Raw genomic sequence first — 12,594 nt, 5'->3', positions numbered from 1 at the left:
TGAAAAGCATAACTAAATAAAAACAAAAAATAAAAAAAAAACTAAATTGTTTTTAGATGTGTGCAAGACCGAATAAACTTTAGTCATATTTTTAGTTAAACAAAATAAAAATAATATTAAAAAAAAAAAACAACAAATATTTTTAGCAATGTCTAGCAATTTTTTTTCGTGCGGCAAAACTTTTCAGTTTTTCCAAGAATCGAAAATAAATACAAATTATACAGTGACATTGCTGTATAGCAATTTATTTGTACTATATATACATACTATATATATATGTATATCTATATATATATATATATGGAAAGATGGGCATTGATGATGTAGCAATTTAAATTTAATAATACCTTAAAAATATATTATTGAATCAGTTACAACCAACAGAATTAAAAAAAAATAACAAAGTGAATGAAATACCGATTTCACATTATAGTTAATTATAAGTATACACTAAATTGCATTATTGTATATTCGAGCGTATCAAATACTGAGAGAAGTCAATAAAAATATCTACACTTTTTCGAAAACTGCTCTATTATGACTTTATATTCAATTTTTCAATTAATGGCCTTAATTTAGGTTTGTGCAATAAGCTACAGTTTATATTGATCCTCGATTAACTTTGTAGAACATTTTTTTATAAAATATGTTTTTAGTTCTTGTTTTTCTCACCTTTTGCTCTTCTTTCATAAAATTTTTATTATAATATGAAAATGTCTCCTTTAGTAAAATTCTGTCATCAGACTTTAGATAATGTTTTTGAAGAATGTGCCATAAAAAAATTAAGATTTTCGTCTCAGTAATTTCAATAATTTTGAGATGGAGGCAGTTTTTAAGAGTAAAGTCGAAGACTTAGTAAATGGGGGGTATGAAGGAGCTGAAAGAAGTGAACAATTATTAGAATCTATGACATTTTATTTTGGGTGTTGTACAGACCTTCCAGGTCTTCCCCTGAATCCTTCCATACTCCAGCACGTTAGTTTTTGTGACCGTATTTGACTACAAGCAGAAAATAGACATATTTTTTAATAAAGTTTCTCCATCTTTCTCGGTGGAATCTCTTTTTCGGGGTAACGACATATCTCAGCCGTTAGAAAAACGACATAATTTCGCGCGGAGATATGTCGTTTTAAAACGTCATATCTCTCATTTTGAAACGACATATCTCCGCGCAGATCACCGTTTTACAAAGACATATCTCCGCCGTAAAAATTCGATATATCTCCGCCAGAAAAATGTACTGGGCGGAGATATGTCGTCGGATATATGTATGTCGCTATGCCTTCTTTTTCCTCGGGTTCCTTGCTCAAAGGTTTAAGATTTTCTTTATAAGAGTCAATCTGAATTTTTTATCGATGTACATTAATTTAGGCAAAATTAACTTCGATATTCTTTTGCTCTATTATAAATTGCTGCAAAAGTTTTCTATTTTACATTTTGTTTATCATCTTTATAAAATTTGGTTCATAGGGACTCCATAAATATTTTGGTGTGGTGAATGATTACAAACGGGGCACAAAATTTGGCAAATTATATTAGAAGTTTTATAAAAAGCAGTAGATAATAAAAGTTCACTAACGATTCCTATGTATGAACTGTATGACATTGTTTTTGGAGTAGTTATATGTATGTACATATATGTATATCCAAAGAAGTACTGCTCCAAATTCCACGAGATTCGTTCTGAACACTGAGAAAAGTATATAAAAGTAACCACTTGCAAGTAAATTAAATAGATTCCGGATTACATCCCATTACAGGCCAAAATGGTTTTAAATAACTTTCATTTCACAGGTGCCACTAACTATTCTGTGTACTGGGAAAAACCTGGGATATGGACTCAAAAGTATGCTATGGAAATTTAAAAAATGTTTGTTTTTAACTTTTTAAAACGTTTTTGGAATGCTCTGATTAACACTAAATATTGCCCTTGTAAGGTATTTTTGAAAAATTTGAAAAAAAAACACTTTCGACTTCTTATAGAACATTTTACATATTTTACCACCCAATTCAAAGTGTAATGTATTAAAGCAAGGACATTTAATTAATTGAGTGTTAACTTTGATCGAGAAATTGTTTTGCTTCTTCAGATTAGACAAAGAAACACTGCAAAATAAAGTTTTTTGAGGTTCCTGGGTTAATGATAAACACACCATATTACGAATCTCTACCCAAAAGGCACCCCTAGCCCCTAGCCACACCCATCCACATATATTCCAACTGTTACTGCTGCTGTGAGGCTCTAACTTATTCACGCCAATGTTTGCCGCCTGGCAAGGAGAAGGCAAAAAAGGATTTTAACTATGTAAATGGCACAATTTAATCGCCTCGCTGAGTTCCACTCACAGGCTGTGTTTACTGTAGCTGTTCTGTTGGTTGCTGTGTTTTTTTGTTTGTTTTGTCTCCCAAATGACTTTGTGCATTAAAAAATTGTTAATGCTCCCGCTGACCGGTCAGTTTAGTGGGCCATTTTGGGGCCGGTGGCAGTTTCTGTTTTCAACTCCTACTTCGCCTCGAGTAGAGCCATTTATAATGCAAGAGAGCGTTGCATACCTTCAGGCGCAGTAGTCAGACACTTTTAAGTGCTTCCCCTGTGTGAATGTGAGTGGCGATTTTTTTTTTGTATTTGTATTTTACTTTCTCTGCCTTAGACATCCACTAATGCAACAAATAAATCATAATAAGAAATAGCCACGGTCTGGCATAATATTTTGTTCTATTTACAAAGTTTTGGCTGCGACCAGAAAAAATTCTATACCCTGTATCCTGTTGGTGTGAATGGTTTATTAGGTTTAGTATTACTGTCAAGTGATCTAACACTGATTCTGTGTCCGAAATTCCTGTAGACCGATTTGAGTGATTTTGGTCTATAGACTGAGAGAACTTTCGTTATGAGAGTGGTTCTTTGTAGGTCAATGCCAAAAGGGTATCTCAAGGTCGACTTTTTGTTATATTTGCAGTTTTTTATACCCTTGCAGAGGGTATTATAAAATTGGTCAGATGTTTGTAACGCACAGAAGGAGACGTTTCCGACCCCATAAAGTATATATATTCTTGATCAGCATGAGAAGCTAAGTCGATGTAGCCATGTCCGTCTGTCCGTCTGTCCGTCGGTGCGTACGCGTTTTACTCAGCCATCTTAAGAGCTATCGGGATGAAATTTTTTTTGGGAGCTTTTTTTTACCCGGGTGAGATAAAGTATGAAAATCTTTGGGATCGGACTACTATATCATATAACTCTGGAACAAAAATTTTTGCAAAAATTGGAGTATCCCCATGAAATTTACCAATATAATAGAATTTGATATAAAATCTCAGATCCCAAAATTTGACCCTGATCGGATAAATAGAACACAAGTTACAGTCTATATAAATCGGTTCAATCGCTGTCGGCAGCTCTGCTTGCTGCCTACTACGTCATCATCAAATCAACAGAGCACATGCATACACACACAGACGCAACGCTACATAAACTGTATGTGTATGCGTGCGTTGCTTTGCTTAGGGAATGAGGGAAGAAGAAGAACAAATTGTACATAGTATGAAGAGTAAAATTGTTTTGTTTGTATATTAATGAATTGAGTTGCAGAAAACAAATTTTGAACATGTGAAATTATTATTGTCAAGGACTGCAAGGGTATATAAACTTCGGCATAGCCGAATTTAACTTCTTTGATATTTTTTTTTCACTTTTTATGTTGAAAACTTTTACTGACCAGCGAGAAATTGTCAAAATTTATTGGATTTTTTTCATCTGTCAGATTATATGCGATTGTTGAATTATAATTTCCCATAAAAATGCAAAAAAAAGGAACTCCAGAAAAAATAAGGACTCGACTGTGAGTTTCATCTGAACGACAATGGCTCTAATAAAATTAATAGACTGTGACAGACACACCACATACATACACACACACACACACACAACACTCAAAGTGCTCAGAGTTCAGAGCACATGCGAAATGAAACCTTAAGAATTTCATACTCATATGTTACGCTGAATGGCTTTTGTATGACAGTCAGACAGATAGTCTAAGGGGCATGTGGATGTGGGGGCAACATTGCTGATAAAAATGTCAACGGCGAAGCTGCTTAACCATAATGCCCAAAGAGGCGAATCGGATTGAATGGCATTTAATGGGTCAACAAACGCATTAGTGTGCCAGCAGCAGCAGCAGGAGAAGCTGGAGTTGGGTGAAGCAGAAGGTGGAAGCATCCACAAGTGGGCCGAAACAACAACGTATGCCATGGAAGGATTCAACCATTACATTGTTTCATATTTTTATGCCCCGACATAAATCAATTCAATTGCGTATACCAAAAGTCGATGCGATGCGCTGTGATAAATGGCCAGTGGGAAAAACAACAAACACAGAGAAACTCATCTGAACGAAACAAAAATTGTTATAATATATTAAAAGTTAATTCGTTTTTTGTTACACCACCGGAAAAATCTTATCCTTTGTATAGGAATGTATGACCTCGTTTTCACATAGAACGCAATAGAGAACAAATATTACATATAATACAAAATTGAATACACCAATCGATCGACGACCATAAAAATCATAGGATAATGACCAGATCAATGTGCTTGCCAAAGTGCCAATGAGAAAGACATAGGCATTCTCGCCAAAGGAAGTCTTTTCCATATTCTCCTCACGCAATTGCATGCTATGGAAAGTCATCGATAGACCCGTGGATATAATGAAACCTTTAGGAAATAGAAAAGTGAATTGTTGCATCCATCGAAACTATTTCGACTTACAAAAGAAAGGACCACCATAACAGGCAGCAAATGCCATGGCGGAATAGCCATGAGAGGCCAATGTCAGATTCGTTACCAAAGTGCTCAATGAAGTGCCCCAACAGGATATCGTGGCAGCTATAAAACCTTCCGATAAACCCAAAAACATTCCCACCACTTTCATGGCCTCAGTCATCTCAATAGTGCACTGGTAGATCATGAACATGGAACCAAAACCGCCCACAAAAAGATAAATCTGCAAGGTAATGGTTTGGATTCCATGAGATTTGGATTATGAGACTCTTGTTTAACTTACGATATGAAAACGTGGTGGAACATCTGTGCGTGAGCGAATAAATGCCAAAATGGCTAATGGCACTGTTATTAATAGCGTCAATGTTTGCCAAGGTGAATATTTCATGAAGACTGAAAAAATACATAAATAAAGATAAAATAGTCACAGAGAAACTCCTGATAGTTAATTTGGGGCTCTCTGTAAAGGAACTATCAGTATGTCCCCAAAGAAGTTTTCTAGTCCTATAATGGCCAATGGTTGGGACTTGGTAAGCAGACAGGAGTGGAAGACCCTAAAGAGAATACTCCTAAAAGATATCTAAAGAAGGGAACTTTTTAAATTGGAATTTTGGAGGAAAAATTTAATCTGTTTTATAGGTAAATTCTTGGTTTTAGACGAGAAATTTCTATTATATTCCCCTCCGACGATTTGGTACTGGTTCTATGGCTATTTCATAAGATAGTTATTTATACTTACGTGTCATGATAGGATATAATGGAGCAATCACAATGTGTATACAATTTAGCAACTTGGACCAGCCATGACGAGCATGCTCCACATTAAAAATCGGGATAAGAAGTTGACATAACAAAACCAATGGAGATACAAGTATTAGAAATACACGCAAAGGTCCATTGGAATTCTCCCACACTTCCTCATCGATGGGCTGAATGGCCAAAAGAAAATCATCGAACAAATTCATATTCTTTGGATTATCCAAACTATAGTCGGCTGTGCGAGTGGCTTTCTCATTGACATTCGTGTGGGTCACTCGCGAAGTGGTGGCCATCACAGATCTACGCGGCAATAGCCGAACATTTGACTTTGACCTGGTATTCGATGAAGTGCGCTGCGACAAACGGGTGAAATGGGATTTTGTGTTCAAAATGACCAGTGCCTTATTATCGTCATCCCGTTGTAGATAACCATCGGCTATGGTTATGCCCAGATAGACAAAATAGATCGATAGTATCCCGATCGAAGTCCAGAGGGACACCTTCGTTTCAGAGGCAAATAAATACTCGACCAGCATAATGCCAAAGATGAAGAATAAAACATCACGTAAAGTGCTATACTTGGCCAACTGCGATGGATATAGATAGCAAATGAGTCCACCAGTGACCAACATGGCAAATAAAGCGGATGCCAAACTGCTTGTGAAGATCAAAGACTGGGAGTTACTACTCAAATTGGAAGCTAAATCTGATATGGTATTGCCGAAGGCAAGTAAAGTCACTCCCGTTGTATGCTCATTCATGCGTAGACTCTTGGCAATTGATTTCAAAGCAGGACTGAAACTATAAGCCAAAAATTAGAAATATCCAAAAGGATAACCATCCCTCTACTTACTATTTATCAGCTACTATGGCTACGATCAGTAAATAGACAACACAAAGCAATGACAAAGCGATAATCGCTAACAATTCTTGTGTACTATTCTGTACACCCAAACCGCATTCAATGAATAGCAAATAATTAATTAAGTTGCCCATATTAACACATGTCTTTGTGGTTGTTACATATTTACATCTCATCTCATAGGGCACAATTCTAACATTTGAACAGCTTAACTATCGAGGACACGGATGGGAAGGGAAGTGACTTTAAACAATCGGTGGTATATAATTTTCTACTCACATATTCTTTGTGATCCTCAAAGGCTTGTAGTATTTCACTTTTTATTGGCATTATTTATAAATTCGTTTTCAGTTTCCTTAGGTGATAATTTATTTAATGAGTAAAATTATTGAAAACTATTTTCAACTTGATAAATTATAGTTACAGACTAAACTTGGCCTACTAAAATGTGATCCAAAAGAAGGTGAACATAATTTATAAAGATACAAAATAATTGTAAATCAAATAATTTTAGAAATCGAATAATGAATTCTTAAGATAATCTTCAAAAAAGCAGGTTTCCTTTTAAACTCTTTAACGATACTTGGAGATCTCTTGAAAGTTTTTAGTTTACTTATTTTCCTATAAGTTACTCAAGTTGGTTTGCGAGGCAACAAGTTCTATATATTTATAATCCGAGTTTGATAACCAATATCTCATTCGATGAAAAATTTAGTTCACTATTCAAGTGTTAGTTCAAGAGTAGGTCTAATTTAGAATGACGCCAAGAAGACAAACCAAAAAAGTACATACAAAATTGAGTTTTTTAGTTGTCTTGAAATTGGATCCTGTGCCCAAACTGAAATTTTGTGGTATACACTTTATGCTAGTTTAAGTAGATCTAAAAAGTTTTCTTAGGGTCCGATGGTGTGAGATCTCAAATTTTAGGCCATCACTGTATATCTTTGTCCGTCTGTCTCAGGCTAAAAGCTATCAAGATGAACCTTCTTGAACTTCTCATTTCCACAGGTAAGGTTTGGAATATTGCGCTGGCTTAGTTAAAAGAAAACCAATTTTTGATTAAGTATGTTTAATACTATTAGAAACCTTATTCACTTCATGGAAAATACGACTTTAGAATCAATTAGTAATGTAACGAAGGACTCGAAAACTACAAAAATATTTTAATATTATATTAAAACCAAATAAAATCGTGTTTAAAGAACCTAATAGTTCGAATTTTGTAACCAATTTAATGCCATTTTTGACCCTTTCATTTACTACAATATAATATTGCTCCAACAGAAGCAGAAGAAACACTCTCAATGAGACAAACTTTTCCATTTATTGGAGTATCTTTTGACTTTGTTTTGATTTGAATTCTTGACCAAAATTTGTCCTTAGAAGGACATTTAATAAATTGTATAGCCATGTTGTGGTCACATAAAGGGGAGTGTAACACAGCATTAGAGGATGCGAAAAGAAAAGGAAGATTCAGTGAAGGCCGCCATTTAAGGCATCAGTCATGGGGTAACAAATTTTTTATCTTCGAGTTTTTTAGCAGAACGGACAAACAAAACAATCATTAATAGAAGAAATAGAAAGCTAATCCGTTTACCGTTTCCCGATCAATGTTATATGTACCACAGCTACAGGTTTAGGACTTCCTGACGTATACGCAATTTTCCTCCCATCTTAAAGTCTATGAAATAGCAATACGCCTTTCTCCTTAATAAATGCCAGTAAAATGGTTAAGCTAATGAAAGATGGGTTAGTCTTTGTTATTGGTTTTTCAATTTTTGAAAATTCAACAATTGCTTGCTTTTGAGTTTTCAATCGACCACAAAGTGAAGCATTCAGTTCTGTGTTTTTGCATCTGTTCAACTGTTGACCAAGATGATTTGTTGTGACTATACAAGGAATTGACTCATCGTTCCTCCATCAGCTACATACGTTCTCACATATGGACTTATTGAAAATGCATGAAAACCAATGCCAAACTGAAAATGTATCTCTTCAATGTTTCTGATATTCGAAATTGCAACAGTTAGAGAGACAAGATAAATGAGAGTAGAGCATTTCAAACTGTGTCAACGTGTGGTATACTCTATACTCTGTACATGTTCCACCCAGTGTGTTTTTGATACATTTGACAAACGAAACTTATTGTAAGTCAAATGGGAATTTGCATGTCCTTGTTTTTGTTGTTGTTGTTGTTTGCAGATGGCATTTGCATTTTTACTGCAAATTTGAAATCGATTTCATGTGTTTTCTTGTAGAAACTCTCGTTTTGGTTTACATGTCAATTTAGAAAGGCAAAAACAACAACAGCAACAAAAAAGCAACTCGAGTGCATTTTATTGGCCCTGTTGTTGTTTCTCCCAATGACAATGATAAAGTCGTATGTATGTATGTGCAATGATGTTGTCTATAAGTATTGGGTTATTCGATTTAATGTTGTCGTTTGTTTTTACTCAATGTTCACTTAGATTTCATTTCCGCTTTTGTGGAACAGTTTGGCCTTGTTCAAACACACACACACAGAGATCCTCTTGCCTGTGATATGGCGTCTGATTTCCGCTTTTGGTGCGAACAGAGATTGACTGACGATTCCAGTGTCTATGTCTCGGCCGAGACTCTCTTCGCCCTCCTCCGTACCATCTTCCATCCATGACTATCTCTTGGCCATGTGTCCTTCAAAGTGAAAGTTTTGCAACTTTTGTAGCAAAAGTTACCACAAAGTTGCCATCTACTTTTTGCCCCCACCCCTCTCTTGTGTATGTGTGTTACTTTCGTTGACATTGAAAGCACATTAGGTGCGGTTGACTGTGCGTGTGTGTGTGTCGTGTCCCTTGCATTCCATGTGAGTGCCTTTTGGCATTTCAATTTGGTAAATTAAATACAATTTGATTTCAATTGATGCAACTATTTCAATTGTTTTCAGTTATTTCTCTTATTTTTGTCCGGGGCCTAAGTCAATAGGCGGGAGAGACCTTTTTGTTTTCACTGATTTGTGCATACAAGAAAAAAAATGTGTGTCTCCTCTTAAAATATCTCGTTCTCTTGGTTCTATGTAAATTGTTTGAAAAAGTTTCATTTTTTTCTTCTTCTTTTTGCCAACTGATTCTGCTCTTAACACGAATTCTTTACGCTATGTTGCACATTTTGCGAATGTTGCCAAGTTCAAATGGCTGTGAAAATGCACACGCGTTTGCAAAACTTCAAGCCGCCCAACCCCCCCAAACACACACTCCAGTTCGTCACGCCCCCCGCCAATTTACACAGATCTATTTGGGGAAATGTGCTTCAACTTTATTGTAACATCTTCTAACTCGGGAACTCAGTTAATTTTTGGTAAATTTTGTTTAACTCATTTCTAAGTAACGCATTCGACGTATTTCGTTTAAGGCCTCGAGACGACTTCCGGCTCCAATAATAACCACTGGCACTAAGCGATCCAGATCGATAACCATCAGATGAACTATAACATTGAGCTTTCGTGATTTAATTGAACTCAATTTGCGACGTCTCTGCATTTTTGTAAATAAATATATTATATGAGACTTCTGATATATTATTCTTGTTTCGTATATTTGTTTGTTTATTTCCTTTTAATGTCTGGGCTAGTATTATGCGCAAATGTTAATGTCAATACCTACTAGATTCTGGAAGTATATACATATTTAAAATTAAAAAAATCGTTTTGTCCCGAATACCTGTGTTATCTTTTCTCGTTCACTATCTCTAAACACTTTGCTTCATAGGCTAAAAGGGAATCAAATTCAAATTTAAGAATAGAACATTATTATTTTCTCTTGGATCAGTGTAACAGCTTAAAATAACATCTCAGATTGTCCATCAACTAACTCGGATAAGTCGTTCAACATCTATGAGTTGAGTTTTCCTACTCAGACTAAAACAAACTCCAACAGAATGAATAGGAACACCAATCCCATCCTTTTTTGAGGCTTTGGCTTAATTCTGATTATAAGTAAGATTTAAGCTGAGTAATCGTGGTCCTTTCATAACTTTGGTGTAGAAAGCTTTTAGGCGCCATGATTTTCTGAAAATTCTTTCTGCTGTTTAAAAATTTAATATTTGATACTTGGACCTTTTCAGAATCAACAAATTTCAGCTAATTGATGTTGGGCAATCGGGCAATTATATTGATAACAGTTAGGCATGATCCTGATATAATTATATGATTTGAATGATTACTATAGTTATAGGTATAGAGCATGGATAAAAGCTATAAACTTTTTTTTTAGTAGCAGTAAATTGTTCGATTCGGATTAAACTTCTATTCGTAAATCTTAAAGTCTCTTATTAAAACGTAAGGATCCTTTTAATTTTTAGGGTATAAAAACATCGCCTAACTTTAGTCAGGGGTAATTGTTTACTGGCTGGTAATGTGCTCTACTGAGAGATAGAACTCTCTCTCTGGCTTTTGCTCTTCCCTAGATGTTTCAGATAACTAACGGTTATTTTGGGACACATTCGAATTGCGCAGCCTCCAAGAGAGCCAAGGTAGTAATATTTAAAAAAGCTTGCACTTCTAAATCAAAACATTGTGGCCAATATCCTATCCCTTACCCGGCTGCTCTTTATCATCATTTCTTAGCCAGTTCTAAAGGCAAACGATGTGGAACTAGATCCTAACCCTTACGGGCCCCCCGTTGCCTTCAATAGCAGCATTGTTGTTATTTGTTACCATTTGAAGATTTCCATATACATTTTGCATATACATACATATGTATGTATGTTTGTATCTGTGTTGGAGGAGCATGAGAACATTTGATTGAATTGTTATTGTTATTTGACTGTATGTTTGTAGTTTGTACATAGATTGTATTTGGTTTCATTCGTTCGTTTTGGTTACTTTTTGGTCTATTTTTTTCTCTTCTTCTTATTTTTAGTGTTGTTATTGCTTGATGCTTTTTGCGGCCATTTGGAGAAGTGCACCATTTAGGCCAAAATAGTTGGAAATTTCGATGTGTGTGTGTGTGTGTTTGTGTGTGAATAAATAACGAGTCGAACGTGAGTTGATTTTGGTTCAGTCTTTGGCATATTGTTGTTTGTCTTTGGACACGTGTATGCCAATTCACAAAAGTGTACCAACAGCAGCCATTCGGTGTCTTTCTTAGACTTTTGTTTGTGGTTTTTCCTTTTTTTGGTCAGTTGAGTAGGACTGGCACTCCACATATGTACATATGTATGTGACCCTGACCTACTCTAACTCTGTTGCTCTACGGACTTTTTCTGTCAGAATTGATTTGAATTGGCATCTCTACTTTCCCTTCCGTTCCTCTTCAAGATGATGATGATGATGGTGGCCTGTTTAGCTTGTCACATGCTGGCGCTTCTTTTCTTTGATATGCACTCATCTATGCAGAGTATGCAGTATTCATTTTAGCACTATCTTCTCTTCCTCCTCCTTCTTTCCCATCGCCATACAAGTGTTCAAGTGTCGCCATGACAATTGCCTGGCAAAGTGTCAGACAGAGCCAAGTGCTCTTGGCCAATTCACATAATTAGCACTGGCTCGAGGAGAGATGAGTGTGTGTGTGTGTGTGAAAGTGTCCAAGTTGATTAGTCAAGCTTAAGGACAAATTCATCTATTACCGCTCCCCCCTCACGCCTCCCTTCAGGGTAAATAAACATTTGAATGGGTCACAGAATGTGTGAGAGAAAAGTGTCGTGTGGAAATGTGAGGTGAGAGAATTAAGTTCTTTAGCATTGGCAAAGGTCAAAGCAGGCAAACTGAGCTCTTAATTGGAGCTGCTAAATATGTATAGACACAATTGCTGTCTTATTTAACCTTTGAATACACATTCCGAGAGGCTTTAATAAAATCGTGTGCTTAGATTCCTTTTCATTAGTTTTTGTTGCCTCTAAAAGTAGGCAATACATTTGCTTACAATAGTTTTAAATTCAAATAGTTTTGAGTTTTAGGGTTACCAGCATCTGTAAAAGTTGATTATTTACCTTTTGGCAACGCCGTAGTGGGTCTTTGCTTTTGGATGTTTATTTATTTCATATTTTCCTTAATGAAAATTCAAAAATAAATACTTCTTTATAATGGTCGGGAAGTTAGCTTTCAAATTGATGTATGTGACCCTGACCATTTGTTTGAAGGAGTGCTGAAATTGGAACAGATTATCGTTCTTTTTGGAAATTGTAGATGTCAACACCTCTCGTCCTGTTAATGAAAGCC

At 35.6% G+C, this 12,594-nt stretch overlaps 1 protein-coding gene and 1 long non-coding RNA gene across 2 annotated transcripts; both read right to left on the bottom strand.

Moving 5' to 3' along the window:
* Positions 1-852: 852 nt before the first annotated feature.
* On the bottom strand, positions 853-6,270 carry LOC137578144 (mitochondrial sodium/calcium exchanger protein-like). Its single transcript, XM_068291790.1, has 5 exons — positions 5,520-6,270; positions 5,064-5,173; positions 4,769-5,003; positions 4,582-4,714; positions 853-877 (listed from the first exon to the last, which is right to left on the bottom strand). The coding sequence occupies exons 1-5, from the start codon at positions 6,169-6,171 to the stop codon at positions 853-855; spliced, it is 1,155 nt and encodes a 384-aa protein (XP_068147891.1). The 5' UTR covers positions 6,172-6,270.
* A 19-nt stretch (positions 6,271-6,289) lies between these two features.
* LOC137577672 (uncharacterized) lies at positions 6,290-6,748 on the bottom strand. Its single transcript, XR_011032446.1, has 3 exons — positions 6,681-6,748; positions 6,393-6,613; positions 6,290-6,340 (listed from the first exon to the last, which is right to left on the bottom strand). It is a non-coding gene; the product is annotated as an uncharacterized lncRNA (long non-coding RNA).
* Between the last annotated feature and the right edge of the window lie 5,846 nt (positions 6,749-12,594).

Source organism: Drosophila tropicalis, unplaced genomic scaffold, assembly GCF_018151085.1.
Source record: "Drosophila tropicalis isolate 14030-0801.00 unplaced genomic scaffold, ASM1815108v1 contig_593, whole genome shotgun sequence".
Taxonomy (NCBI): Eukaryota; Metazoa; Arthropoda; class Insecta; order Diptera; family Drosophilidae; genus Drosophila; species Drosophila tropicalis.
The sequence above is the reverse complement of the archived record's forward strand: the minus strand, read 5'-3'. Positions and strand labels throughout refer to the sequence as shown.

Bases quoted from the DNA above. Each gene is read 5' to 3' on its own strand.
- LOC137578144 (XM_068291790.1), bottom strand. From the start codon at position 6,171: ATGTTGGTCACTGGTGGACTCATTTGCTATCTATATCCATCGCAGTTG. The intron at 5,004-5,063 runs GTAAGTTAAACA...ATTACCTTGCAG, and splicing joins TTCCACCACGTTTTCATATC to ATTTATCTTTTTGTGGGCGG. The intron at 4,715-4,768 runs GTAAGTCGAAAT...TATTTCCTAAAG, and splicing joins TTATGGTGGTCCTTTCTTTT to GTTTCATTATATCCACGGGT.